This window comes from Apteryx mantelli, chromosome 8, assembly GCF_036417845.1.
Source record: "Apteryx mantelli isolate bAptMan1 chromosome 8, bAptMan1.hap1, whole genome shotgun sequence".
In the NCBI taxonomy this organism is placed as follows: Eukaryota; Metazoa; Chordata; class Aves; order Apterygiformes; family Apterygidae; genus Apteryx; species Apteryx mantelli.
Window position 1 is genome coordinate 25728453 of NC_089985.1, and position 27987 is coordinate 25756439.

General features: G+C 34.9%; 1 protein-coding gene across 3 annotated transcripts; it reads left to right on the top strand.

Moving 5' to 3' along the window:
* The first annotated feature begins 43 nt into the window (after window positions 1–43).
* ODF2L (outer dense fiber of sperm tails 2 like) lies at window positions 44–27946 on the top strand. 3 transcript variants are annotated; one of them, XM_013961404.2, is made up of 16 exons: window positions 44–115; window positions 863–1026; window positions 1713–1827; window positions 2871–3002; window positions 3728–3790; window positions 5697–5768; window positions 8576–8692; window positions 11914–12099; window positions 12956–13065; window positions 14617–14752; window positions 15299–15409; window positions 16845–16949; window positions 20054–20139; window positions 20229–20391; window positions 21277–21402; window positions 24168–27946. In XM_013961404.2, the coding sequence occupies exons 2-16, from the start codon at window positions 923–925 to the stop codon at window positions 24294–24296; spliced, it is 1755 nt and encodes a 584-aa protein (XP_013816858.2). In that variant the 5' UTR covers window positions 44–115; window positions 863–922; the 3' UTR covers window positions 24297–27946. The 3 variants fall into 3 exon arrangements, with proteins under 3 accessions (XP_013816858.2, XP_067157073.1, XP_067157074.1); XM_067300972.1 differs by lacking the exon at window positions 2871–3002; XM_067300973.1 differs by lacking the exons at window positions 20054–20139; window positions 20229–20391; window positions 21277–21402; window positions 24168–27946 and adding an exon at window positions 18127–18815.
* The last annotated feature ends 41 nt before the right edge of the window (window positions 27947–27987 follow it).

Here is a 27987-nt window from a genome sequence, read left to right on the forward strand (position 1 = left end):
ACTTTGTTCACTGATTCAGCCATTTAAAAAAGATTATCAGATAACTACAAAAGCTGGCCAAGATGGAAAATATTTTACTGATCTAAGCAAAGAATCTGACGGTCTAGAACACCAAGTAAGGAACCATATGAGACATAAACGTAGAACCAATGTGAATATAAATTTCTTATGTAAATCTTAAACTGTCTTAGTCTTATCTTTATTAGATATATTTGAAAGATTTCTTTGTTGCCTCATGTGTACTAAGTAAGTTCCTGCTTGGAAGGACCTCACAGGGTTATGTATGTTCAGACAGGAAGTAAATCACAATAAAGTCTTGTTTAACAGCAGCGTAGTATCAGACTTGCATAGAAACCTCATTAAGTGAAAAATGGAAAGCTCTTTTAAAATTAAATGTATTTTTTCATTGCTAACTTTCATAGTTTTCTTTCAAAAGTCATAAAGTTAACCTCTTCTTCCTGCAAGCTAACAGACGGGTGTTTATTCTGAACTTCTTTTAATTTTGAAGATAATATTCATGATCCTTTGAGTTCCCGAGACAGTGCTAGTTGCTGGTTGTGCTAGTGCTAGTTGTCTTAAGTGCTTTTTATTGATTGGTAGAGAGAAAGAAAGTAGGTTTATAGAGAAGTGACTATGGGGAAGGTAATTATTTGAGAACTGAAAGATAGTGTGACTACTTTAGGTTTCCATTTACTTCTCAGTTCTGGGAAGTCTTCTAAAGACATCCCTTTCCTCTGATTAATTTCTGTGTGGGCAGAAAAACTACAATTCCTATTTACAACTTTATTATTTCATGGTAGTAAATCTGACTCAGTGTAGTCAGGAAGGAATTAAAAAAATAACTGAATAAAATGTTTATAAGTTTGCAGTGCATGCAGAGGAGGAAACTTGGAAGCAGAATTGGGGTCCGTGTACTGAACGTATGGATAAACATGAGATCAAGCTTACAGAACTGTCACCACTGCTTAAAAAAAGATTGCAAAAAACCCACGTACAACACAACTTGAATGAAAGTGAGGTGGGAAGGTATGCTTAGGTGAAGAGAAACATGATTATAAAATTTCATGAAATAAAGAATGTTTTTATAGGCTTCTTTAGCTTTTGAAGCCTAAGAGTATGTGCTCAGTCTTTAAGTATTGACTTGTGAATGTCTGGATAGAGAACTGACATAGTTTGGTGTTAGGATATATTGGGTTTTGTGAAGGCTCTCTGAAGAAAGAGTGATTTCATTTTTTTAATTGTGAGAAACTGCATTTTCAGTGAAAATCTTGCAGCCCTGCTCATGAATGAAAACCAGCAACCAATGATAGTATATTTAGCCAATATAACTACCTAAGTATAATACAAACGTAAAAAGCTCAATTAATAAAAAGTACCTTCAGTTTTTAAAGGATCATTTTATGGTTAGGAGGCAGCCGTACTGGCCTTTTTCTAGGATACATTTTTAATGCTAGAGATCATATTTTGAACTTTTCACCTTTGGCATAGAATATGTCTCTGTAGGAGGCAAGTGTTCTTCTGAGTAGTAAGTACAAAGCAAACAAATTTAAATATATATTTGAGAACAATGACACAGAGAAGCCTGAGGTTCATACCTGAGTTAAGTTTCACTGTGCAGATTTAAAAGAATTTAGTTGTAGTATATATGTCTTGCTTATTTGGTGATTTATTAACAGAAGTCAAATTGTATTTATTATTCTGCATGTGATCAGGCAGATGGAAGAAAACGCTGCTCTGCAGGAGAAGCTTTTTGAAGCAGAGATGACAATTAATTTAGCAGAAAAGTTTTTGCCAACTTTTAAAGACCTCGTTGATAGGAAGACAAATGTAAGTATATTTTAACATCACCAAAAGTTTGTACACATAGTAAGCACTGAATTCAAAATAAGTTGGTGTTCTGTTTCAATTTCTTGCTTCTATCAATGTCTGTAGAATTATTATTTTTTACTTCAGAAAAGCTTAAATTTTTAATCTCTGCAAATGATTGTCACATTTACAGAGGCTGCAGAAAAGACATTTTGAAAGGCACAGAGGGGTGTGAATTTCTTTTTTTTAACCTGCACTAGATATTATCAGAAACCCTAAGGCCATACATGAATGGTCAATGTTTCAAGCTACTGCATTGTTAGTCATTTATCAGAGAGAGTTTTTGTATCATTTACAAGCAGATTTGAATACATGCATTTATTACCTTTATGATTTTAGACTTTGCACACAATATTGTACAGTAGCTACAGAAGCATTATCTATATAACCCTGAACTGAAAAACCTCATTTAGAGATATTCCTTAAAATCCTCCTTGTTTTTTTAAATTCACAAAAGAGATTCACAAATCAAGACAGCTTGATTACAATTTGGAGAATTTTTTCTTGTTTTTCTAATGACTGATCTCTATAAATTGCCATTGTGGAGTTTCATTTGAAGTTTTCTTCAAGAACATGAAAATACTCTGAATAACTGTATGCACACCAGGATGAGGTGATTTCTTTGCAAGGAACTCTCAGTAAAACTTTTGATGCCAAAGTTTCCGTTTTGCTTTCTTTTTGTAACTAGTTTGACATAACTGAATTTACTCCTTAAAAGTGAGATTTGGGCTATTTGTCAGAAATAACTACACTTGAATGTAGCATACCACTGCTGTTTCTGTTAGATTGGAAGAGGAGTCCGTATGTTTCATACACTGTTTAAACACTAATCAGGCAGCATTTTTTGTTTTGTTTTGTTTTTTTGCTGTGTAGCTGCAAACATTTATACATTTGTGGTGACTGTATTTTAAAGCAAAATTTAGATATTAGTAATAGATGTTAGTTTGAGGGAATATTGTAGTTCCTTTGTGTATAATGTATTTTTGGTTATGATATTTTGACAGGTGTGTAAACTTTCTACATCAGAGATGACAATTATTGCTATACAAGAGGATTTGCTGATAAAAGAATTAGAAACACTCAAAAGCACAAAAAGATTGTTATGGCTTTTACTGCAAACAACAGAACATAAACATGTAAGATTATCCAAAGCAATCATGAGCTTCCTGTCAGAGCCATAAGTAAAGTGCCAAAGATAGGTTCTGAGTACCTGGGCTGTGGAGGGAAAGAGGACAATCCCGCAGGGAATTGCTTTAAGATAAAGGAAGTGCTGGGACATCAGTGAGGTGAAGTGCTCCCCAGGGCTCTGGGGAGCCAGGTAGGTAGTGACAGGATGCAGGACATAGCTAGACACAGGTAGTTCCTACTGGTACAGGAAGATTATTGTTTAAAAGGCTTGGGAAGAGCTGTTCTTATTCATAATACAAAGTTCAGTATATTTCTGAGAGCCAGTACAGTGCATTCTGGAGCACATATGCTAGGCTTGGAAGGCAGTTTGACTTAAGAGAGCTGCTCTGCCATCATTCTGCAGCTAGTAATTTAATTGGTGGTACATCCAAGATCCAGGAGACCTCATGCTGCTGATTGTTACCTTCTTGTCATTCAGAGTTTGAGTTAGGTCTAATTGTATAAGATGCTGATTCATCTTATGTCCTTGGAAACAGTAGGTTTATCGTCTCACTAGTGAAATTAAATGTGAAATTCTGTGCCAAAAATAAATTGAATCTTCAAGATTTAACCCACCAGCTCTAACTAGCTCATGAGTGTGAGAGATTTTATATGTACCAAATGCCATTGAAAATACGCTAAATCAATTATAATCTGAAGTAATTTATTAACTTTTCCTGCTTCTGTCTTGCAGTTAAGCAGTAAAAACGTTGACACTTTGATGCAGAAGTTAAATGAAAATGAAACCCAAAATACTGTAAGTAAATTAAAATTTCTGCCTCTTTTTGTTCTGTGCCATACACCTAAAAATGACTAGATCACGGTATCATGTAATTCCACGTGGCAGTGGCAAGGGTGAGAATAGGGAGTGTACTGCTGTCTTGAATTCCTGTTCATATGAACACTGAACCTTGAACTATCACCATCACTTTATTTTATTATTACTTAGTTTAGAAGAGATATTTGCTGGATTTTGTTATCACCTCTGTTACAGTGTTGAATGCATTGTATATTGTTTTATATGTAGAGTAGACCTGGAGTAATTGTTAGGGTTACTGTAAATGAGATAAACATTTTCCTAAGATTGCATGCTGGCTTTACATTATGCAATATTTTTGCAAGTACAGCCAGTCTTTTATTTTGACATGAATGAGCAGGTAACACAATGAACTTGTAGCTTTTCTGGTTTTTTGCTCTGCCCAAAGTGACTATTTAAAAAATAATTTTATAGTTTGGTTCTGCCACAAAGTCACAACCATACTCAGATAGTAGTGCTGTTGATCAGGTAAGACAGTTTTGAATGCAAAAGGAAGAAGAAGAATTCAAACCCCTAATTTGGTTTCATATATTTGTCATCTGTCAGCAATGAGGAAAGAAATATCCTAGTGTTGGGAAGCTTAAAACAGGAAAGTTGAATCCAGACAATTTGCTTCATGAAGGGAAGAATATTAATACTTTTTATTACACTTTATTTTTTTACAGAAATATAACATTTTTCCAAGAGTAATTTTCTAATTTTAAATTGAAAAGGTTGGAAGTTTAAATGTGCCCAAATTCTGAACAAAAAGGAACGAGACATCTGTCACTCAAGCTGTTCTGCTTAAAAGCACTGATGTGATGACTAAACACTGATGTTATGAAAAACACTGGTGCTAAGATTAGAATAAGGTGTCAGTCTCAGGTAACAGGTGAGGAAAATGAAGGCACTGAGAACTGCTATCCTGCAGTTCCGTGGCCTGCCTATGTGGATAAAACTGGACTGCTGCCAAAAGTGATAATTTTGCTCTCTCTGCTCCCAGCTGCATCCCTGTCCTTTCACTAGAGCATTCTCAGTATAAGGGTGTCCCTGTGTAACCTGGGATAAGAAGAGAGAACTGTCACTGCAGTAGCCTGCAGTTTGATCATCTTAAACCCTCAAGTTACTCTTTGTAATTTATCCAAAATTAACCCAGTAATGGATAACCAGAATGCAACTGAGAGCATGTGATTTTCAGGTAACATAGCCAGTAAGTATAAAGCTTAGAAAACAATCTTTCTATGCCTCATGCTTGAAAACCATTCTTTATTTGATAGAAAGATCAAACACCCTTGTATGGACCAACCTAAGAGTTAAAATTAGGGAGCTCTCCACTCAAAAAATGCATTAGTTGGGTTTTGTTCACGAATGTATATTATATCTGTTTATGTTGTATTTGCTTTTTGTTTTCTAAAAACTCTGGAGAGGTGCCTAAATTTTTGTTTTGTTCCTTTCATCTTTCCATTTTCTTTCTGCCCATTTTTCCTACTGCCTGTAATGTGTGTTGTTGTTTTTTTTTTTAATAGTACTGTTTCTTTAAAATAGTATGACAAGAAAATATTCAGAACAATTTGATTGGAAGGAAATTGTGGCAAATGTTCCAAAACAAATGATACCAATCAATATAGTACCTATGATGATCTATACAGTTACAGGAAATGTTACATTTCGTCAGGCATTTTCAAGTACATATTTGGGGTCATAAGTTCTTCCATGTTAAATATCATGGGGGTATTTGTGGTGTATGAACTCTCAGTTATTTTTATAACTGAAATGTTTATCAGTGTGCAGTGCTGTTGTGTTGAGTACAGTTGTTGTGGACAGACATTAAAATAATTTATTTCTTTGTTACATTTTTTCCATGAAGAATCTCAGGAGAGAAATGCTTGAAAGAGAAAATCATGTTAAAGAACTTTCATCCAGGCTTCAGGTTGAAAAAGTGAGTGACCAATTGCTTAGGAATGAGTGTTTTCTCCTAATGTACTAGATTCTTATTTACAAATTTTATATTTTGAGAAAAGTAATTATTTAAAAGATACATGAAAAGAAAAACCTGAAAGACATGTTTTCTACAGAAATATTTCAAAACCATCAAGACCATATCCAAACCCATTGAGGAGTAAAGAGTACAGATTATCTTTAACGCTAATGCCCCACAGTTCAGAGAGAGGCATGTAGGTAGACTTGTGGATTTGGACCTCCTTGTGGCTTCTTACTTACAGATTTGTAGTAGTCCTGAAAAAAATACATTTAATGAAGTTATACAGGGCAAAAGAAAAAGACGCTATTCACAGTTAGTATTCATGACTCTGTGAACTCAACAAACAGGGAAGGGTAGAACTGACAACAGACCTAATACCTGGAGGTTAGCATGATCTCATTCATTCTCTGAACCAAAGGAAGGGGCTTCAGTGCAGGAACCAGCATGGGAAGAGAAGTGTGTTACTTAGAGTATGACAAAAGTTTCAAAAGTAGTGTGATTTTAATGTTAGTTTAGCAATCTGTGTTACAGTAATATATACCTAATGTGAGCCCTATATGCAGTGTGGCTCAATGTTGGTGTGGGATAAAGTAGGCTCGGTTAGATCTTTAATGGGAAAAGGCTGTACCTTGATCTTTGTAACTCTTTGGGACTTTAAAAAATTTTCTTTGCTTAACAAAGAGAATTTTGTCTCAGAACTCAGCACTTTCTCAACACAGTTTCCTCCACTAGTCTTACGCAGTCTGAGAGAGAGCACTCCGCAGCCTCTAGCTTCCATGAATACATCTTGGAGTTCAAGTCCATTATGTCTGCCTGCACATTATCACTTTATTCCCATTTACTGTCCCAAAAGAGACAGAGCACCCTAAATTTGTTGATTTAACATGTGTGCCTTGCTTCCAACATCAAACAGACTTACCTGGTAAAATAAAAAACAATTATGTTTAATTGGATGCAGGATTAAACATTTTTTTAGTACAAAATTGGAACTTAAATCATTGCAAATAAAATATGTTTTGTTGTGGTCAGGATGAATGAAAAACTGCTGAGATGATCAATCCCAGAGGGCTGATCAATCCCAGAGGGTAGTGGTTAATGGGTTAAACTCTACCTAGGGGCCAGTAGTACTGCAGGGATCTATCCTGGGACCTTTCCTGTTTAACATCTTTACCGATGACCTCCAGGAGGAGATGAAGTGGTTGCTTATCAAGTGTGTGGATGACACATAATTGTGGGGACTAGTCTATATGCTTGAGGGCCAGGCTGCTATTCAGAGGGACCTAGCCAGGCTGGAGCAATGGACTGACAGGAATCTTATGAAATTCAACAGGGACAAATTCAAACTCCTGTCCATGGGAAGGAGGAACCCCTGGCTGGGTCTAACTGGTTGGGGACAGCTCTGCAGAAAAGTACCTGAGGGGTCTGGTGAACAGCAAGCTGAATGTGAGCCAGCAGCGGGCCCTGGCAGTAAAGAAAGCCAATAGCATCCTGCACTGTACTAACAAGAACAGAGCCAGTAGACTGAGGGAAGTGATTGCTCTCTCTACTCGGCACTCATTAGACCACATCTAGATACAGTGTCCAATTTTGGGCCCACCCAATACCAGAAAAGACATTAACAAACTGGTGAGTTCAGTGGAGGGCCCTCAACATGATCAGGAGCTGGAGCACAAGCTGAGGGAACTGGGCTTGTTCATCCTGGAAAAGAGGTGGCTGGGGGGGGGGGCTTAATAACAGCCCCCCAATACCTACACAAAGATTATCAAGAAGAGGAGCCAGGCAGTCCACAGAGGTGCATACCAGGAGGATATAAGGAGAAACTTTTTGATGATATCAAGCAGTGGAACAGGGACCCAGAGAAGCTGTACTGTCTTCATCCTTGGAGGTTTTCAAGACTTGACTGCATAAAGCCCTGAGCAGTCTCATAGCTGGCCCTGCTTTGAGCAAGAGGTTAGACTAGAAAAGGACAAATGATTATCTATTCTAGTCCCTTCTTTTTTCTCACGTTATCTCCAATAAATGGTATTTTAATCATTGCCTTATAGAGTCTGAGTGCCTTTCTTATTGGTATCCATAACAAACACTTGCACCAGTGCATTGCAATGCTCTTCTAGTCTATGCTGATAATATGGTTTCTTTTTCCCTGTTTACATTATTCCTCATTCAGAACCAGCCAAAGGAATCCAATTGCAAGGGATTTCATAGAATCAGCTGACCTAAATTCTGGTGACTTATAAGTTGCCTTTCCCTTATCTTTTATATATCCCTCTGGAATTAGAGTTTGAATTAAATGTAGGTGCTCAATACATCTAATAGCAGTTGGCAGTCTTTGGTGTTTAATGAAGATTGGTTCAGGCCTCATTAGTCAGGACAGAGCTGATCAGTGTGGCCTAGTCCTAGTGAGCCTGTTAACTGGATGCCTTTGCTCAGCCTTGGATTTCTGAGTTTGCTTCTAGGCCCAGTTCATACTACAGTACTAATAGAATCAAATTAAATACAAGACATCAATTATACATACATTCTTTTAAGTTTGTGATATCAGTTTATTGTTAGCTTTCTATCCAGATGTAATACTGATAACATTAATAACATTACTAACAAGTAACTGCTTATGAGTTTACTTGTAGAGCATGTTTTATCTTTTCCAGCTTTTGAGGATGTTCAAATGTGAGTTAGAAACTGTGCAGCATAGTAGAAAGAATATAGATAGCATCATATGGCATATCTTCACAGACTAATAGATTTGTGCTCATTTCCATTCTTAGGTCAATGTACTGAAAGCGGACCACCTGACAAGATCAGTAAAAGCAGTACAAACTCACCTGCAATGTCAGATTCAGAAAAAAGAAGTGGAGAATGATGAATTAAAAGCGAAAATACAGGTCAACATATTTTTATCTTTCTTTCAGTTTATTTATAAATTGGTGAAGCCCTACTGTGGTCAGAGGTTAATTCGGATTTGGGAGTTAAGTGTTAAAATATCTCTTGATATCAAACTCTTAATAAAAGAAAAATTCAAAACAGTAAAAAACATAAACATTTATAGTCTGCAGAATCTGCATAAACACATTCTCTTAATTGCAAGTTATTTTTTCTGCTTTTTTCAGCTTGTACTGTAAACACTCATAGAGAACATCCTGGGGAATGCATCTAAGTGAACACATACAAGTAGTTCTGTTGAAGAGAAGTTATGCACGCATAGAAACATTTGCATTCAACTGTACTCTCTGGAAGTTAGATAGCTATTCTGAAGCAGTTGTCTAAGCTCCATATATAGTCAATAGAAAGAGATAGCTATGTTACCAGGGTGAGTTGTTATGATTTAAGATGAGTGATGAATCACTAACTGTCTCTTTTAATTGACTGTAAAGGAGTCAAAAAACCTCTGTCCTACTAACAGAAACACTTAAGACTAAAGCATAACCTCGCTTTGTTTAAGGTAGGTTTAAGGAAATTAATTCCATTTTCTGTTCTAACAAGCAAGAGGTAAATTTGGGCATTTGTAGCAGTTGCCAGTTTTAGAAGGTAACAAGGAACAGATCCTGTGTCAGGGAGACTGCACCTGTACGTGACCTCCGATTTTAGTATTTGAAACTTGTAAAGAGCACAGGTATAAGTGAGAAAGTATTGGTTGCAAAATAATGTATTGCTAGTTTCTAAATGTTTTTTCAATAGCATACATCCACTACGGTTGTTAGTATTTGAAGCTGTTCAGGAACCTACGGCAACTCAGTTTCAGAATAAATCACTTTATGTCTCTATAAACTCTTCATATTTTCTTCTGAAGAAAAATTTGCATTCATGTTTTACTTAGTAAAATTATTAGAGTTTGGACAACATTTTCATTAAATGATGTCTGTGTAAAGTAACTTGATCTGTAACTGTGTTTTCACACAATCTTTATTTAAAAGTTTTGTTTGTTTGTTTTTCAAAAAGTGCTGAAGTTTGTTGCCAGCTCAAATCCTGGTGATGATTTATTATTATTCGGACAAAAACTTGAGGCAGCTTAACCTTATCTTTATGAAATTAAGTCTAAATTTAAATTTTCCTGAGCCGCTGAATACTGCCCAAAGCACTCATTCTTAGTGTGAGTGTGACCTCCTGCGGTTATAACAGGGGATAACAGCTGTATCAACAACTTGTATCAGCAGTTAAAGAAAGCCATACGTAGACTGAGGTTTTCTGTTTGCTCCATTCATTGACCGTATTTTCCTCCAAGTCATGTTTTTGTTTTTTTAAATACTATATAAGCATGTATATATGAAAAGTGTTTCCTACATAATTGGTTTTCATATCTGGAAGTAGTACTTTTCCTTCTTGCTGAGTCCCAGTAATCTGAGACCACCTTTCACATGGCAAACTGCATACATTTTGCATTGATCATGGATAAGTTTTAGGGCCATTATCAGGACCTGTACTGACTGATGTCCTCTTAGGTGCATGATAGGGACATTTTATAGCTATTGGCAAATAGCATCATGAATAAAGGTGGCAAATCAATGTAATCACTAGGTGAATGGTATGTCATTATGATCTTTACTAATGTAGAACACACATTAGGTTAAGTATCAGACTGAGACTCAAATGAAAAAAATCAATGCATGTTTTTATTGTACCTTTCAATCAGTCTGACAAATCGGGATGTTTATCAGTGACTTGAGACAAATTTATTTACAGTGCTACAAGAAGCTAGCATATTTACTTTGCCATAGTTTGGCAGAAGAGTAATAGATGATGTGAATGGAACTTGCACTTGTCTTTATGAAAGTAGTTGTCTGCTGGTACCTTGTTCATGTTATTGATAAACTGTAGCACCTTAAAAATAATTGTATCTGAGATCCTCCTTGAAGCATAGTCCAGTATTGCTTTTCTTGTATGTCATCATATTGTTTTTTAATGTCTATTATTTTTCCATTCATATTTAAATAAAAAGTGATAGGTAGATGAAAATACAAATGTCAGGAAGTTAGAGAAGTCAGCTCCCTGGATTGGGTGGGATCTGTACAACTGCATTCATCAGATGTAAAAATCCAGTTAGTTGGAAACATTAAAAGCAATAGAAGTGATTATGTAATGACAGTTGTAGAACCCAGCCCTAATCTAGGTTGCGTTGTATACATTTGATAGTGTAAATAAATACATAAAAAATGCATGGAGGCTGCAAAATTAAACACTCAGGAAGTGGTAGATATTAGTTGTCCTTGCAATGTTTGATTTATCTCCTCGTGCTTAAGGTTTATAATAGCCTGTATTAATTGTATTTGAACAACTTTAATCACTAGGCAAGGCAGCACTTAATCTTTTTTTTTTGCATTTCCTGTCTCTCTCACTACCCATAGAATACAAAATATAAGGTAATATTTCCATAAGAAATAGTTTCTTCTCTATACAGTTCTGTTTCATTAACAGAGCAAGGCCATTATATGCACTGGAAGAAGTCAGAGATCTTGTGAGAAAATAGTATATTGTCATGTAATCACAGAGCATATCATAATGCATATATTCAAGAAGAGACCTCAGCCTTTCCTAGCTTCTTGACTTAAAAACTTAAATCCAATATCTTAACTTTCATATGCAAATTTCATATGCAGTTATATTGATCTCCAGCCTTAGTTATATGCATGATCACTGTGTAGATTCAGAGCACAGACTGCTACTACATCAGTGAATATCACTAGTAGCATCTTTAAGGTGTTCTTTACAGAGATCAGTCACTAGGGGATCATGAAACCACTTTTTTCTCCTCACCAGTTGGTTTAACAGCTCTGCTATGCCTCCAACATTGAAATTCTGCATTCATTTTCAAGAGTATATTATGATGGTTAGATTGTTGTCTTCCCCCCTACTCCTACCTTTTATTGTTTCTGCACCTCCTCAACCTCTTCTCTGGCTCATCTTTCTTATGAGTTTCGCTAGCTGTATTTCTTCTTTCTTCCTTGTGTACATCCCTTGGCTAGCTCCTTTTGTCAACCGCAAGATTTGAGATGCAGAGACATTAATGCAAACAAGCCACAAGTGTAATTGCTATTCCTGATTATGGTAAGTCAAAAGCTGATCCATAAGGTCATGTTTTGAGCAGAGTTGATGTTTATTTGTACCGCAGACCCTAGAAAAGAAAATAGCCGAGTGGAAACTTCAAGCTGGGGAATGCAAGCACCAGATTTTAGCCTTAAGGCAAAAAAGTGAGCAAAAGAAGAGCGCTCTGAAAAAAGCAACCAGGTCCCAGAAACAAAGAGCTGAACACTTTGAAGCAGTTGTGGAAAATATAACCTCCAGAATAAGAGAACGTGTGAGTGGCTACATTGTGAGCAATGTTGTACTGTATTGTTTTAAAATGAAGACTTAGGAGACTTTCACCTTTAGAAAACAGGAAAAGTTGGTTGATCATGCTATGCTTCTATTTTTTTTTTTTTTCTCCTGGGTTAAGGAAAAGGTTGATGTAAGTGACATGCAATTTATTACTACATTTGTGGTCCTTGTTTTGTTAAAATTTAGTGAATGTCTTAAACCATGAGGTTATACACTTCAAACTGTAGTAAATATGAGGAGTCTCATCAGCTTTCAGTTATACCTCTCCTGATCTTCCTATTAGACCTTTGTGGAGGTACAGTGACTAAGCTCAGAAGTACAACACAGTAGTTGAGTTAGTGTACTTTCAAGATAGCATGTATTGCTTAATCACCCATACTTCTTTGAGGAACTTAACCAGATTATGCATTTCTTATATAGCTATTATTTTTCATTCATAAAAAGTTTTGGCAGAATTTGATTTTGCTATTAATTTATATAATTTCTATATTTTAGAGATGTATTGCAGACAGGTATTTTTGTCATAAGAAAAGATTTTCATCTTGAATTTTGAAATATTTATGTGTTCTACGGTTGATATACAGTAGCAGTGTTTAACTGTGGCTCTGCTTTAAAAGTAATTCTGTATTTAGACTTAATTTTTTTTAAATGGGTATAGTTTTGTTTGTTTTCTTTTGAGACAAGAAGACAAAATTTACATTGCTTTGTACTATGTAGATCCAGTTACATCTGGCTTATATTCAATACTTCTTATGTTTAGAAGATTTTGTAGAATTAGATGGCATTCTTTAATGGCATTCTTATGTTACATCATTTATAATTCATGTATTTTCCAGGAAGTCAAACTGTCTGAGATACTGTCCACTTCCAATGTCTGGAAAAAACAGCATGATGAGATGGTAGAAGAAAAGACAATGTTAGAAATTCAAACAGAAGATCTTAAGAAGTAAGTTAAACTGCTGATGGTCTATTTTTTAGTGCTGTAGTCTCATAATAATCTTGATATTTAGTTGTGTAGTACTCAGTGTTGACGTGTAAACAAGTTTATGTATGTCTTCATATTTTAAACTTCTGAGCAGAATTTAAAAGTTGGAAAATAGAACAAATTTAAGAATTTTAGCCATCTCTTTGCTGTATTTCACAACCTTTCTGTAACTTCAGTCTCCCATACAAGTAAGGAATGTGTTCTTTCCCCTGTGTACTTCCTATCAACCTAGGGTTGCCAGTAGCTACTATGCTGTCTCCTGCAAATCATTTGTTTACTAACTGATTCAACAGTAACAGCCTGAGTGTTAATCCTTGCCTCTATAGCAGTATAGAAGAAGCTCCTCACTTCAGCTTCCAGTTTCTACTGCAGACCAATGGCAGCAAAATATACCAGTTCCACTAATGGCTTACCCCACTAACTCTAGAGTGTAGAGTGGGGTTTCCCCTCAGATGCTCAATTTATTCTTGTACTGGCAGGCAATACAAAACTATCCAATCTTAATCCAACTACCCAGTCACATCTTAATGTACACAAAGGAAATGCCATTTTCTTTAGCAGACAGTGAGAAATATCCTTTTACCTTTTCTGTGGGTAGAAATATGTACTTCAAACAAGCAGAAGAAAGCAGTAGGTGCCTTTATGCTAGGTCTGGGGCAGAATATATGTTTTATAAAGAACTTGATTCATGCTCAAATGCATAATAGCTCACATTAATTTGGCTTGGGTTTTATTTTTGTTTCAAAAACCTAATTTTTATGAAAATATTTTCAGTGTATTTTAAAATTTAAGATAAGAACAGGCACATGAGGTTAGACCAGAAATCTGTGTAGCCCACCGTTCGTCCAGTGTCTATAAGGAGGCATCTAGAGAAGAATAAGAAAAGGGAGACATCTATGATACTTGCCTCACGTACTTTTTCTACTTCCAACTGTTTTTTCCTGTTTTTATTTTAATTGAAAATATATCTTTTCTTGAAATGTAACATTCTAACAAGACCTGTAATACTAGGCAGTATATGGTTAACTAAAGAGCAAAACATATTTCATTGTTTAGCTTTATTTGCTCAAAAAACAAATGGTATAAAGCAGAATTTGTTGCTTTTAATAATGGGAAGTGCTATTCCTAAGCTCTTTATAAATGTTCCTTGTAGGATATTATCTGCTAACCCTTCTAAATTCCGTATTGTATAGTGTGTATATGCATAGTTGCCTTGGAAATATGTTTGTGTGTTCTAACTAATAAATTTATTTGCAATTAAGCTAGGTCCACTTGTTGGGTATTTAATTGTACCACATCTCTCTTTTGGAGGACTTTCTATTTCAATAGTTACTGCTTACTTGGGATGTTTAAATGTGTTCTCCCTTGTTTTCTTGTTTTTTGTGTGTTTTTAAAGAAATTTGAAATAAGATCCATGAAGGAGTATATAGTAAAGTACAATTTAATCTGTGTAATGCAACTTTTGGAAGCGTTATGTGTGAATTATGCAGAAGGTTTTGCTTATCTAACAAGGCAGATTACAAGCCTTTTGGAAGATCTGAAAAAAAAGGAGGAGTGCAGAAGAAACTCAAATGAGGAAATTCTTGCCAAGCTAAGTTCCGTTAGCTCTGAAAATGAAAACATTAACCTGGAAAATGAAAAATTAAAGGTGAGATTATTATAAATCACAGTGGAACAACTCTGCATTTCTGATACATTCATAAAGTAACCCTATTAGTTCCCTTTTGGCTTTCTGTCTAGAGATCCCAAACCTGAAGAATAAGTTTTGCCATCCAGTACGTGAAAATGAGACATTGAAAATTTATCAGAGGAAACCTATGGCAAAGCTAAGAACAGGACTATCTGCTTAACCACTATTCCCTTTATTTTAATATCAGTAGCTACAAAATTACTAAACTAGAAACTATTCTTTTTAATTTGAAAGAAGGTTTTATAAACGTAAGAACTGAGTTCAGCTTGATAACTATTTTCAATTTTTAAAGGATTTACAGTTTTGTGTTGTATTTATCCTTCATAGTAACCATCCTCCTGAACTGGCAAATGAACTGCAGACTATCATTTTAATTGACAGGACAAATAACTTTTTCACTCTTTTTAAGGTCTGCAGTTCATTTGATAGTAATATAATATTGTAGATTGTGTTCTATTTTAATAACACTCTTAAAATTTTTATTTTTTCCCTGTTTTAATAAAGGCTTCCCTTGCTGTGTTGAAAACCAGTACTGTTTCTGTTGAAACTCAACTGCTAGACCTGCAAGAAAAAGCAAAGCTTCAGGAAAACCTTGTTGAACAGTGTAAAAATCAGGTGACTAGCATATTTGAACTGTTCAAGTATAGGTTTTAGATCTATAAACAGTTTTGAGGAAATGATAAAGATTTTGCTTGTAATAAAACAGATTTGTTGTAGTGGTCATTGTAATACTGCTGTAACATTGAGGATCATAGGAGACAGTACCATTACAAATCATATCCAAGAGTAATATCAACACCTTTGCTAGTACGCATAACCCTTATTGAACTGAGTGATCTTGTTGAAGCCAACAGAACTGATTGCATACTTGCTTAGAAAAGGTTTGCTTCCTAATAAGCAAGTTGGCAACACAGTAAAATCGGTTTAAAAAACTAAATTTCAGTCTGAAGTCTTTACTGGTTACTTTTCAGTGATATTTTACCTCTCATCACTCGTATCTGTATTTTCAGATTCCTAAGAATAGTAAAACAGTGTTAAAGTATCATTCTGAGAGTGTCCTTATTTACATAGGAAAACACCAGGAATAGGTGCAAAACAGACTTAAAAATGTGCTTTTTATCAATTTCTATTTTGTGTTTGGCTTTGTTTTTAGAGAAGACATTTAAGAGCAATAACTGAAAGTTTTATGTATTTCTGCTATAGTATAGGCCCCATTTCACTGACTGTCCTCACACCTCTTTTTTTGAAATCACTGACAAGAGAAAAGACTTGTCACAAACTCTGAAGTGCAACCGGTGTGCCTTGTCCATGGCACACAGCACCGCAGTTAGCCTTTGCCAGCTGTAAGATGGGGGTTGTAGTTGCAGGGAAGAGCCAACCTTAACAAGTAAGTAGGCTGAAATTCCCTAGTCCCTGGCTTTGGTGACTCTGGGTGGGGACTGTCATTGTCTGATACTTGTTATTGTAGGAGAGAAGAGTGAGTCATGCTGGCTCCTTCTGTAGCACAACTGTAGCTCATTCTCCACTGTTGAAAACTAAATGGTGATAAAAGGGCTTGTTAGGTTGTGGGGGGTGTTAACATTCAGTTTTCTTCTTTCAGACTATTTCATGTTACATGAATCTGCCAAATTGGAATAGATTTGAAAAAAAGGGAAAACATTAATACAATTATCATTTCATTATGACAGAATAGACTCTGGTGCTTTCTTGTTCTGTTTGGCTCATGACAGGGAGCCTCTACTCCAGTATAATGCATATGAACATCTAAAAGTTGGTGTTTGGTGTAATGGCATCAGTGTGTTAACTAAATTGGCTTTTCTGCACTCTTGCCTCCAAATGCTCTGTTCTTGCTCTCTAGCTGATTGTCTCCCATTTTATATTTGCTGTGGTGGGTAGGATAATGAAAATAAATAACTTCATATGATGACAAAGACTAAGATTATATTTAGAAATTAAAGGTTTTCCTTTCTACTTGATAACAATGTTTCTATATTTTACAGTTTAAAAAAAGAACTTTTGAAAATATATATAAAAATATGTTGTGTCCTAGGTGCAAAAATTACAAACAGAAGCAGAAGAACTGAAATCTAGATATGAAACAGTATTAAATGAAAACAAAACAATAAGAGAAACCAAATGCGTAGAAGTCGATAAGGTAAGTTTTGCAGGGTTAAAGTATGCTTCTGCACAATTCTGTAGAACATTGTTTCTTCATATGTTGTTGTGATCCACTCATTAGGAGTCATAAGGTACTGTCTCTCTTCCTTTTTCCTTTTTCCATCTATAAAACTGAATTTAAGTGCATTAAATGTTTCCCTAAATCTTGCTTGTGAGCAGTTGTGGATTTTTTGGATACTACACAATTGCAAACAGGTGAGAAATGTTTTCTAGAATAGTGACTAAGAAGTTATTAACTAAGGATTGTCACTTTAGAATTTGAGAATCCTTTCTACTGCTTCTAAAAATAAGATTTTGTTGTTGATTTTAAAGCTAGATCTCTCTACGGAAAATCTGTAGAAAAAACATTGGGTGGGGAAGGCAACCTACTGTAAGACTTTGTTTTGCGATATAAGTTGTTCATTTGAACTAGCAGTTGAAACAGAGAGTCCATACATGGACTAATTTTAAGTTTTTTCAGCAGGTGGAGCTGAATACTGGAATATAGGTAGCACTTTCACAAGCACCAGAATACAAAAAATTGATAGGATAATCAATTTCCTCAGTGCCATTGCTCATCAAAATACCTATTTTTTTAAGCAGTGAAACTGAGGCAAGGACAGGTTTTGTATTGCCTGCCATGGTTTTATAGAATAGGATCAGTCCTCACAGTGAAGTGTCCTGGATATTTATTTTATTTCACACTAACTTTATTCATTTTTCCATAATTCAGATGTAGAATGGAGTTTTTTGATCCCATAAATAATACTTGCAGAGCATTGTGAGTGGCTTTTTGTGGCATTAGTTGTTGCCCTCTTTTCAAATACTGCAATAATTGTGTGGTCAGAATTTCTCCTGTAAGCTGCTTAGCTTGTTTGTATGCCTTCTTGCAAAATGTATTATGACTTTAAAAAAAAACGGGGTTTTGCTCAATAGTCTGCTAAAATTTGCATGACTTTGTAAATATTTACCATCAGTGTTACTGAGTCTTTAAAAAAGAGAGGGAAATTTCTCCAATGGTGAACTTGTAACCTTGTCAGTATTTTATAGAATAGGTAACGTTATGTAACATGTAGAATTTCAGATTTATTACTTACATGGAAAGCCATCAAGTATTACAACAATTAATTTATGGTTTTTCACTTACATTTTTCTCCTGTGATGCTAACATGCAGGTGAGGGGCAAAATGGAGGCTGACTTAAAGGAGTTAGAACATGTTCATGACTTGCTGAAAGCAGCTGAAGAAAAGCTGCAAGAATATCAGGAAAACCTTATGTCCTGTCAAAAGATCCATGCACAGAAGTGCAGAACTCTTAGGGAGCTGCAGGTTCAGGTGCTAAGAACATAGTTTTTAAAGATAAGTAAGAAAATTTATGTGTAAGAAAGTCTTTGGAACACTTTTTTTTTCCTTTTAGTGCTTGTAGCTGTTGTACCCTTCCCTGTGTTATTTGCTTCATAAAGCAAAAGCCCCTCCTGCAGAAATAGCACAATGCAAATAAAGCTATTGCCAAATGTATTTAGGCAGATTCAGTATGTGACAGGAAAGTCTGGTACTTATATTTGCTTTTAGATTCTGTGTCTTTTAAATGAGTAAGTCCTTGATCCTTTTGAATAGCTGTGTCATGAGAAATGTTGCAGAATTCTTCCTTGGAAATAGATGTACAATTCTGATGATTGTTTGTATCTAGAGGAATAATTTAATTCCACATTCATTCCATCTTTTTAATGCGTATTTTAAAAACCAGACAATATTTGCTCAGAGAAATACTTATAGGTATATTTTTGATGCTGTGAAACTTTAACATTTTAATGCTTATATTGTACTGATAACATACAAAACAAAAATATGCTTTGATAAGCTAAATTCTGGTTATTTCTTGTATTTTCTTTTTGAAGCCTGAGTCTGAATATTCCTTACGTTTTATCTATTTCATTTTTAAAACTAATTAAAATAGATTGTTTTGTGTATGAACATCAATTTATATGGTACGGCTAGTTTTTTTATTATTATTAATGTGCTTTGAAGTAGAAGAGAATACTCTGCCAGGATAACTGATGAAGATGTTTGAATCAGTGGAAGAGGAAAGGGGTTTGATCTTCTTCCTGTATCGGTTAATCAGTGGGGAAAACTTACCTTGGCTTCAGCTGAAACAGAATGAGTCTCTATGTGTCCCTACAGACTTTATATGCCTATTAAAAATAGCACTGCCTTTTGTGTTAAATTTCCTGTCAAGATCATCTTATAGCATCAAATAGCATCAAAATCTGTTCTTGTTGTATCTTACTGAACACTCATACCAGGAATGCTCATAAGCTCATAAATCAATCTCTGCCTGGGAAAGCATTTAAGCAACAATCAATTTTGAGGTACATATATAAAGTTAAGTATGTAATTTTAATCTAACTGTAGGTTTTCCTGACAAAACGCAAAAAATTTCTTAAGTATAGTGGAGTAATTGTGAATGTAACCGCTAGTCTGGTGGAACAACTAATTTGAATAAATAGCAGTTAGATTTTGGTGTTAAATCTTTGTGATGTCCTTCAGAGAGTCTGATCTGGTCCTTGATCCTGTGATGCTGGATAGGGGGAAGACAGTTTGGCTTCCCCCTTTTTTTTCTGCTTCAGCTACTGATTGTCTTTTTTGATTATAAATATTCACCACTTTCTGATATCCTTTGTCAATGCTAAGCTGTTCTTCTGTAATAACAACTGTATATATTTCTTTTGTGGGGTTTTTTTGTTTGTTTTTTGTGGGTTTTTTTGCTTCATGTGATTGTAGTGTGAGGAAACTCCTTTTAAAAAGGAATTTAAAGCTTAAGAGTCAAAGTTTGCAGTGAGGTAGACCTGGCCAATACAAAAGTCTGCATGGGCACTATGAGAGTCTTGTTTGGATTTCACTTTTTTGCATAGCAGGTCTTCATTCTAAGTGTTTACCCAAAGTCTGCTACTTTGATTGTATTTTATTTGTTTTAAATACAAGATAGGGTTTGCTTGCTTTTGCAATTATGTTGTTTGATTGGATTTTAAGAAGTGAGTTTACTTTGGTCTGTAATATCCTGACTGTCGGTCTCTTGAGTGGAAAGGAATTATTATTTTCACAGGAGGAAGACAATATAGCTTTCTTGGCCAGTCATTCCTTGGAAGAAGAAAACTGTAACATTCGGAAGAAATATGAAGATCTTAAAAGGTAACTTTTTTTTTTAATGTGATTTCAATTTTTTTTTATGTCTTTCTTGCTATAATGAAGTGTAATACATTAATGTCTTTCGCATAAAGGCAGTTAGAAAAGATGGAATTTCAAAATGAAGAATTTGCTAATCAGCTCACAAAACAAGATGAGAGTCTTCAGTGCAGTAAATTGCAGCTTAAAGAGAAAATTGCAGAGTGTGATGGTTTAGCCAGACAACTGGAATCTGCTTTGGAGGAAGGGAGAAAAATGGTACTGATGGTTTAATATGTCTATTAATCTTACTTGCAATTTTCTATTTAGAAATAAAAAATAACCTTAAAAAAAATATGCTTGAGAAGGAAAGATGGGACAAGATTATTTTGCATATAGGAAGCAATGCTGAAAAGCTTACCTGCTGGAAATTCTGCATGTTTCAATATGAATTGCACAATTCAACTTCTTGGTGGAATCCTGATACTATTGAAATTAATGACAAAGTTCGGTGGAGCAATGTTTTGCTATTGTGTTTATCGACAAATCAAATAAAATGCTTTAACCACCTAATATTTAAATCCACACATAAAGCAAAAAGTTTCAGAATAAGACGTAATCTTGCCTTTTTCTCATATACTTTGGAATGTGCAAGCCACAAGGAAGTGTTGAAATCTTTCTAATTTTAGAGTAAGGCTTTGCACACTTTTAATATTAAGCAGAGATATGACATTTGCAGAAGGGTTACAAACTAAATCATATGGGCAAGGAAATGTAGTATATAGATTACTGTGAATTATATTAATCAGAAAATATGTATGAAGCTGTAATTCCCCTCTCAAACTAATCATATTGAAATTAACTATCTGAATTTTCTCAGTACTATCTGGGGGCATTGTTTGGTTTTGAAAAAATCTCAAGTTTGGTGCATTTATAAATGAATTACCAAGATGTCCCCCTCTCATTATTATGTTTTATTCCAAATTGAAACTAGGTCGAATTCAGTCAGAATGCTTCCCAGGTTTGTTTAATTTCTGTGAAGTGAGAAATGGTGGGAAATAGCTGAAGAGGAAATAGAGATATTAATGATTACAGGAAAGTTATTTGTTCTGAGCTTTAAGTGAAAGTAAATATACATCATTTTCTCTCTCATTACCATTATAGGTATCTGAAGAAATGGAAAAAATGTTGTACAAGCAACAAGCCCTTCAGACAAAAATGCTAGTTCTTGAAACTGAATTAAGAGAGAGAGAAGAAGAGAAAAAACAACTTCTCTGCATGTTTCATCATGTGAGTAAATAATGCTGGGGTTTTTTACGTAATAATTTACATAAAATTCCTTTAACTGAACAATACGTTTTTAATGGAATTGATACATACATTAGAGAATAGCAAATTAACTCAACTTGACAATGTATTTTGTATATTGACATTACCATATGACCAATCTGTCTTACAAAATCGCTGGAAGAAGATTGAGTTTACACCTCTTATTCAGTCCAGTTTTGCCAGCAAGGCTGCTCTAAGTTCAGTAAGCTTACCTAGATTTGAGTAAATGGATAACAGTTACATAACAACATAGTGGTACTTTTCTGAGTTGATATGGAAATCTGATCTTACTGGAATTTGTGAAAAGCAGTCAGTTTATTAGCATGTTGCATGTACATAGTAACTAAGCAGATGTTCTGATTTGGAAAGTGTCAAGCCTTTAAATGCCTAGGACTTGATAAGTTGACACTTCCCTTCTTAGACTGTGGCTCTGCTGAATAGATATTTTGGATGGTTAATATTCTTTGAAAATCTAACAAACCAAAAAATGGTTATGTCTGATTTCTTTTTTAACTAATCCAGAAAATTGCAGAACATTTTCTGCTAATACCATGGAAGACATGTCTGAATTCCCTAAACCAGTGATGGCGTATCATTTGTTTTAATCAAAGTTTTGATAGTTAGAAATTTGTCCTGTGATCAGTGATAATAAGCTATGACACTATTTAAAATCAAATTAAAGACACTAAAAAGATATATTATTCTTCCCCTGGACTCTCAACAAGTGAGAGGAAGTGAGTGGAAGCAAAACCTACTGTTTTATGAAAGAGACTTTGGGGCTTTTACACTCTGAAGCTGGTTTAGTTGCTGGGGATAGCAAACCTATCAGCAGATCTTCTTTGTTCTTCAGAAATCCTTTCCACAGATGATACACATCTAATTTGAGGGTCCAGAATCTGCTCAGGTCTGACTAGTTAAGTATATACCCAGAATATATGCTGATATCTGTTGGAGTCATAACCCTTTCTGTCTTTTCCCAGGTGAAAACTATTTTTATAGAAGGGGATAGAAAAGAAAGATAATGATCTCATTTTAAGATCTGGATCAGTTAAAACACCATTCTCATCTCAAGGAGGCAGAGTCAGAATAGCCCACAGCTTTTACTCATGTACTTTTGTCCTGATTTCAGGAGCTTATTTGATCAGTGCTTGGTTTAGGTTTTAAATTAAGTATTAGGTGGATGATGTAGTGTGTTTAAAAAGAAAATGAATACTTGGTAAGAGAAAACAGTGATAGGAACAGAACTATGAGGTATGAGGGTAAGATCTGCTAAACTCTAGTGTTGTTCTGCAGAAATGAAAGGATGAGGAAATTCTTCACACTTTCTACCTTAGGCATGATTTTCAATGGCAACAGCAGTGCTTGCCTTGGATACTCGCACTGTACACTGTTATACCTTAATTGAGTAGAGCATACTTAGATCCTAATTTATTTCTCTCTGCAACTTAGAAAACAAGTAGAGGTAGAGACCTGCATTTGCATTTTTGTCAGGATTTTTTTTTTAAATCAGTTTGAAAGGAATCTATTTATAATGCTTGTGTGATATCTGTAAATTACTTTACTGTTGTTTATTTTTATGCCTCATCATGTTTGCTGTAAAATCAGTGGTAGTCCAGTTACAAAGTTTGATGGGAATAGAATTGAATCTCAAGAGTGTGGCTCTAGTGAAAGTAATTTAATTTTGCTATTTTCAATCAAATTACCAATAAATCATTTCTAAATGATTGTTTGCTTGTTAGTCCATTTTAAACCCTCACACCAATGGCTGAAGGCAAAGAAACTCTGAGAATCACTGACCCTAGGTGATAAGAATTCATGTCACTTGCCAGAACACTGCCTGATCCCTTTGTGTCAGAACTGAAATATATTGTCAAATAGTTTCTATTTTAAGCTTACAGCTAAAAATAAGTGTGAAAAGTTATTAATGTCTGAGAGAAGAACTGTTGTGAATTAATGCAGAAGATATATTGTTTTTTTTCCAATTGCAAATACATACAACTGAAAATACATTATGGAAAATGATAAAATTGTTTCATTCCTGTTGTCGTACCAAAGTTGGAAAAAAAAAAAAAGGACTGTGAAGGTAACTTTCTTTAGTTACTCATTTTAATTTGGTTATTTTTTCTAAAGCTGGAATTAAATCTGCAGACTGTAATTAAATATAATTCTTTTTTTAAAATTAAATTTATTTTAACCAACTAGCATCTGAAATCTGTAATAGACATAAAAGGAAATACCCTGAATATCTGTAGTTTTTATATAACAGATCATTGATGGTGTGCATAAGGTATGGATCTAATGAGCATGCAACACTGCTATCAATCAACCTTTATTTTAATAAGGAACCAGAGGCAACAAAAATCATGTTGCATCAGAGATCAATAACAGATGTTTTCTTGAAAAATCAACATGAGAGAGAGTCATAAGTCCATAGTAGAATTAAGCTGTTAGGAATCTTTCATGATAAAAATTTAAAAAGTTAGTTCCTACATTCACAGGCCTTTTTTGGATTATAAGCCTGTTCAAACAGGTTCATTTTGATCATGAGTGGTCATAAATCTTCAATATCCTGAGTTTCTTTTGGAAATCTTCAGGTTTGTAGATCCAATGAAAACTTTAGACGGGCATATAAAAGCTTAGATTGTAATAGAATTAGTATCTAAACTTTGTTATTTTGATTTGTGCTTTATTTCTAATTTGCATTGCATCTCTCTTGTTTTCGTTAGAATGAAAAGCACCAGGAAGTGTGCTTGAAAGAGCTGGAGAACAGCCTGCAGAAGTCAGAAAACAAGACCCAGAGCATGCAGAATTATGTGGAGTTTTTGAAAGCCTCATATGTAACAATGTTTGGCTGAATTTTTTCATTTCATTTATTTTAGTAAAAAAGAAACCTTACAACATTTGTTTCTACACTTGTTAGAGGCAGGGCTGTTGAGGACTTGTGGTATTTTTCAGGACCGAGTGCTATAATGTTAGTTCTCTAGAAAAATTTCTGCTGTGGGCCTGGAAAAGCAGGTTGGTTGCTGCTGTATATCCTGGCTGATGACATATGAAAAATTTACCTGGCATTACTGATAAAGAAATGTATTACTTCTGGAACAGAAGTGCAAGGGCAGACTGCATGACACTAGTGAATGGTGTGTAAATGTAGGGCGTTCACACAAAGTTATGAGTTGGTCTGTGAATTTACCATGTTTAGGTCCTGTGCTGTAAAATGCTTATGTGTATGCTTTCAGCATGGTAGACACAGATGATCGCACATTACCTTCCAATTTCAGTGGGGGAGGAGAACACTCATAGAATGGGTGCATAGTTATTTTGTTAGCAGCCATTATATGTCATATTTCAATCATAAAACTTCTCTTCCTGTAGAAATCTGATTTCCCAAGATGATGATATCTATCCTATTAAGACAGGTGGGAATTTAGGTTCCCCTCCTTTCTTTTCCCTGTAGCTTAACACGAATGGTTGCTGGGATATAGTTGGGATATAGAATGGGGAATAACTGGAATATGGTTGCAACCTTCAGGCTGCCCCATCCAGCCTTTTTTCTCTACATCCCATTAAAATCAGAAGTATACCTATCCTATAGTAATACTTTACAGATGTAATCAGAAGATTATTTTAGATTGTATAGATATGATTTGAGCTCTGAATGTGGTGATATAACCTCTCATGGTGTCACAACTTTAGCTAGGTATTAAGAGTTTATCTGTATTTGAGTATGAGAGCAGCTGTTCACTGAAGTAAGACCTACTTGTGCCCCAGGTTAAACATATGTGTGTATATATTTAGCTGATACAGGGTTAATATGAAGAAAAGATTCTGATTAAGAAAGCAACTTTTTATAGATATGCACTTATAGAATTGTGATGTGTCTTTTGAAAAATAATACATCCAGATAAGTTTATATATATATAATTTAGAATACATATTTAAATAATATATAAGTGTTGACTGAAAACATAATTTAGTTTATGCACAGGCAATGCCTGCTTGTTAAACATACTACAAATTACTAGCAATGAAATACTGTATAGAAAGAATACTGATGTTCTCTTTCTTCACAAATTACTCATCCGTCCTAACAAATATTGATATGTAGTAATGATCTGCTTGTGTGCACTTTTTTGAGATAAAAGTATCATTTATTACATAAAATTTGTGTTACTAGAAAATTTTTCCATTACATTTTCAGGGTTTGTGCATTAATCAGCACATTTACAATTATATTTGTATTCATTTAGTTCTGCTTTTGCTACTTAAGAAATTACCTGTCTGCTATTATAAAATATCAAACTCTTTTGAAAAACATCATGTATGAAGAAATGGAAAGACTTCAGAAATAAAATCTTGAATCTAGTCCATGATTGGCTTTTTAAAGCATATCACAGGATCAGCTAGATTACATACAGGTCATCATGGAAAATGTAGGCTTTTATTCGGTAAATTGTACAATGATATGCAGTAACTTGATTTCAGCCTATCTTCTGCTAACCAGGAAGTTAGAAAACAAAATATTTTCTTTTGCTGTATCATCTGTAAGAGAAAGATCTGGAATTATCAAAGTTGCTCACAGTTTCAGGTACAAAATCTTTACCTCTTTACAAGTTTGTATTTGGCAAGTTCTAAATGTATCTGATTAGTATTAGCAGTCATACAGCTTTGAGTTGGAAATGGATCGTGTTCACCCACTTCTGAAATGAGGTGGAGAAATTCAGTTTTGTCTGAATTCATCTGTGTAGTCTAAACTGGGGTCTTCTTGAAGCCTCTAAATTGGCTACCTGATACTTTAGTTATAATTGCTGTTAGCTACCAGGAGCCATTCTGCGCTGTAGAGTGGCTTAGCTGCAAAATTTTGTTAACATATTTTAGAGAAAAGATTCATTTAATCAGAAAAAACAACATGTTTTACATCATATCAGGAGATAGAGCATTAGAGAAGAAACTTGTCCATGAAGAAATGCTAAGAGGATAACCAATAATGACTGTCAAACTGGGATAGTGCACTCCTTGTTTGGGTTCATATTCAGTTAGGATTTGTATCCAGTTAAAAATGCAAAGTTTAGACAGTTCAGAAGTAAACTTACAAAGTATAAACATGGCTATTCCAAAGGAATCATAAGGAATAGTTGAGAGTGTGAAAGTTAGCTGGAATGTGTAGAAGTCATGTGTCGTATGTCAGAAGTTCCTAAATTCTGACTTATACAACAGTTTTCCATGGTGTGCAAAGACCTGATTGGTCTTCTGATGTGGGATCTTCACCCAAATTTTCACCTGCTAAGAAATAAAAATAAAGGCGAAAATACAGCTACATTAATTGGCTATAATTCACTAAGCTTAAGAATTATTTTGAGACTGAGTACAGGTGGGTAGGAGATAATTTTTGTATTTACTGCAGAGCGAAAACAAAACTGTTCTGCCTCGATGGTGCTGATAACTAGCCCATACAGAGAACTACCGTGGGTAAGCAAGTAAGCCTTGACACGATCAATGCAGTATGCTAGGAAAATAGCTGTTGAGTTGGAAAAATGGATGGGTGGGTAGTGACACTGAATGTTCATAGCTCATAAGTTTGTAATATTATGCGGCCAACATAGTTTTAGATTGCAGACAGAGAGGAACAACATTTTGGGAATTAATGCAAAACATAGCTTACTTGTGCCTGGAATAAGACATCCAAGTCTGAGCACTTTAGAAAGAGCAATCAATCAGGCATAGAAGTGTGACACACCTATTTCTACTTAGGAGAGACTAGTTTCAATGCTAGAGACTGGTTTCGATGCTGGGAGTAGCACTGCTACGTTGAAGGAACACTGAAATTCAGAATAGCCTAGACAGAGCTTGAGCTATCAGGTCAAAATACTTAGTCTAATTCTAGTTTCATGTTTTTATGTTGTATTTAAAGCTCTAACTGCACTTAAATCTGTTTGGTATTCCTTGTTAATGCTGTATATACTTCACATGCACGTGACGGGATTTCAGTGTTTTGTAGAACAAGGTGCCTTGAGGTTGGGAGATTCACTTTCTAGCCAGTGAATTTTCATATCCAGCCAGAATTTCAGAACCTTAATCAGGATGGATTGTAAGCACATAGAGTGCTGAAATTGGCAGACCTAAAATACTTGGCCTGAAATCCCTACTCTTGCAATTATTTATCTGTGATAAAATGGAAAGTAACACATTGGTGCCTCATTTCTTGCTGTTGAGAAAGGAAGGATTTGAAGCAGATCGTTATCTTATTGTATGCTTTAGAGTTGTTACTGTATGGGAACATAGAATTTTAAAACAGAAGCGTAAGTCTTAAGGCTATTTGGGGTCCTACCCTGTTTAATCCTGTCTGCCAAGTAGCCTGTTATTAGTGGCTTAAGACTGATAGAAGAACTTTATCTGTTTCCTATCTCGGGCACAAAAACCGCTGTAAATCCCGTTGTAAGATCTGATGGAGTCTTTCCAGGAAAATAATAAAACTCGATAATTTCTCTCTGTATAGCTGCCTCCTTAAGCAATCTCTTGACAGAAGGCATGTAGTGATCATCGAGTTCC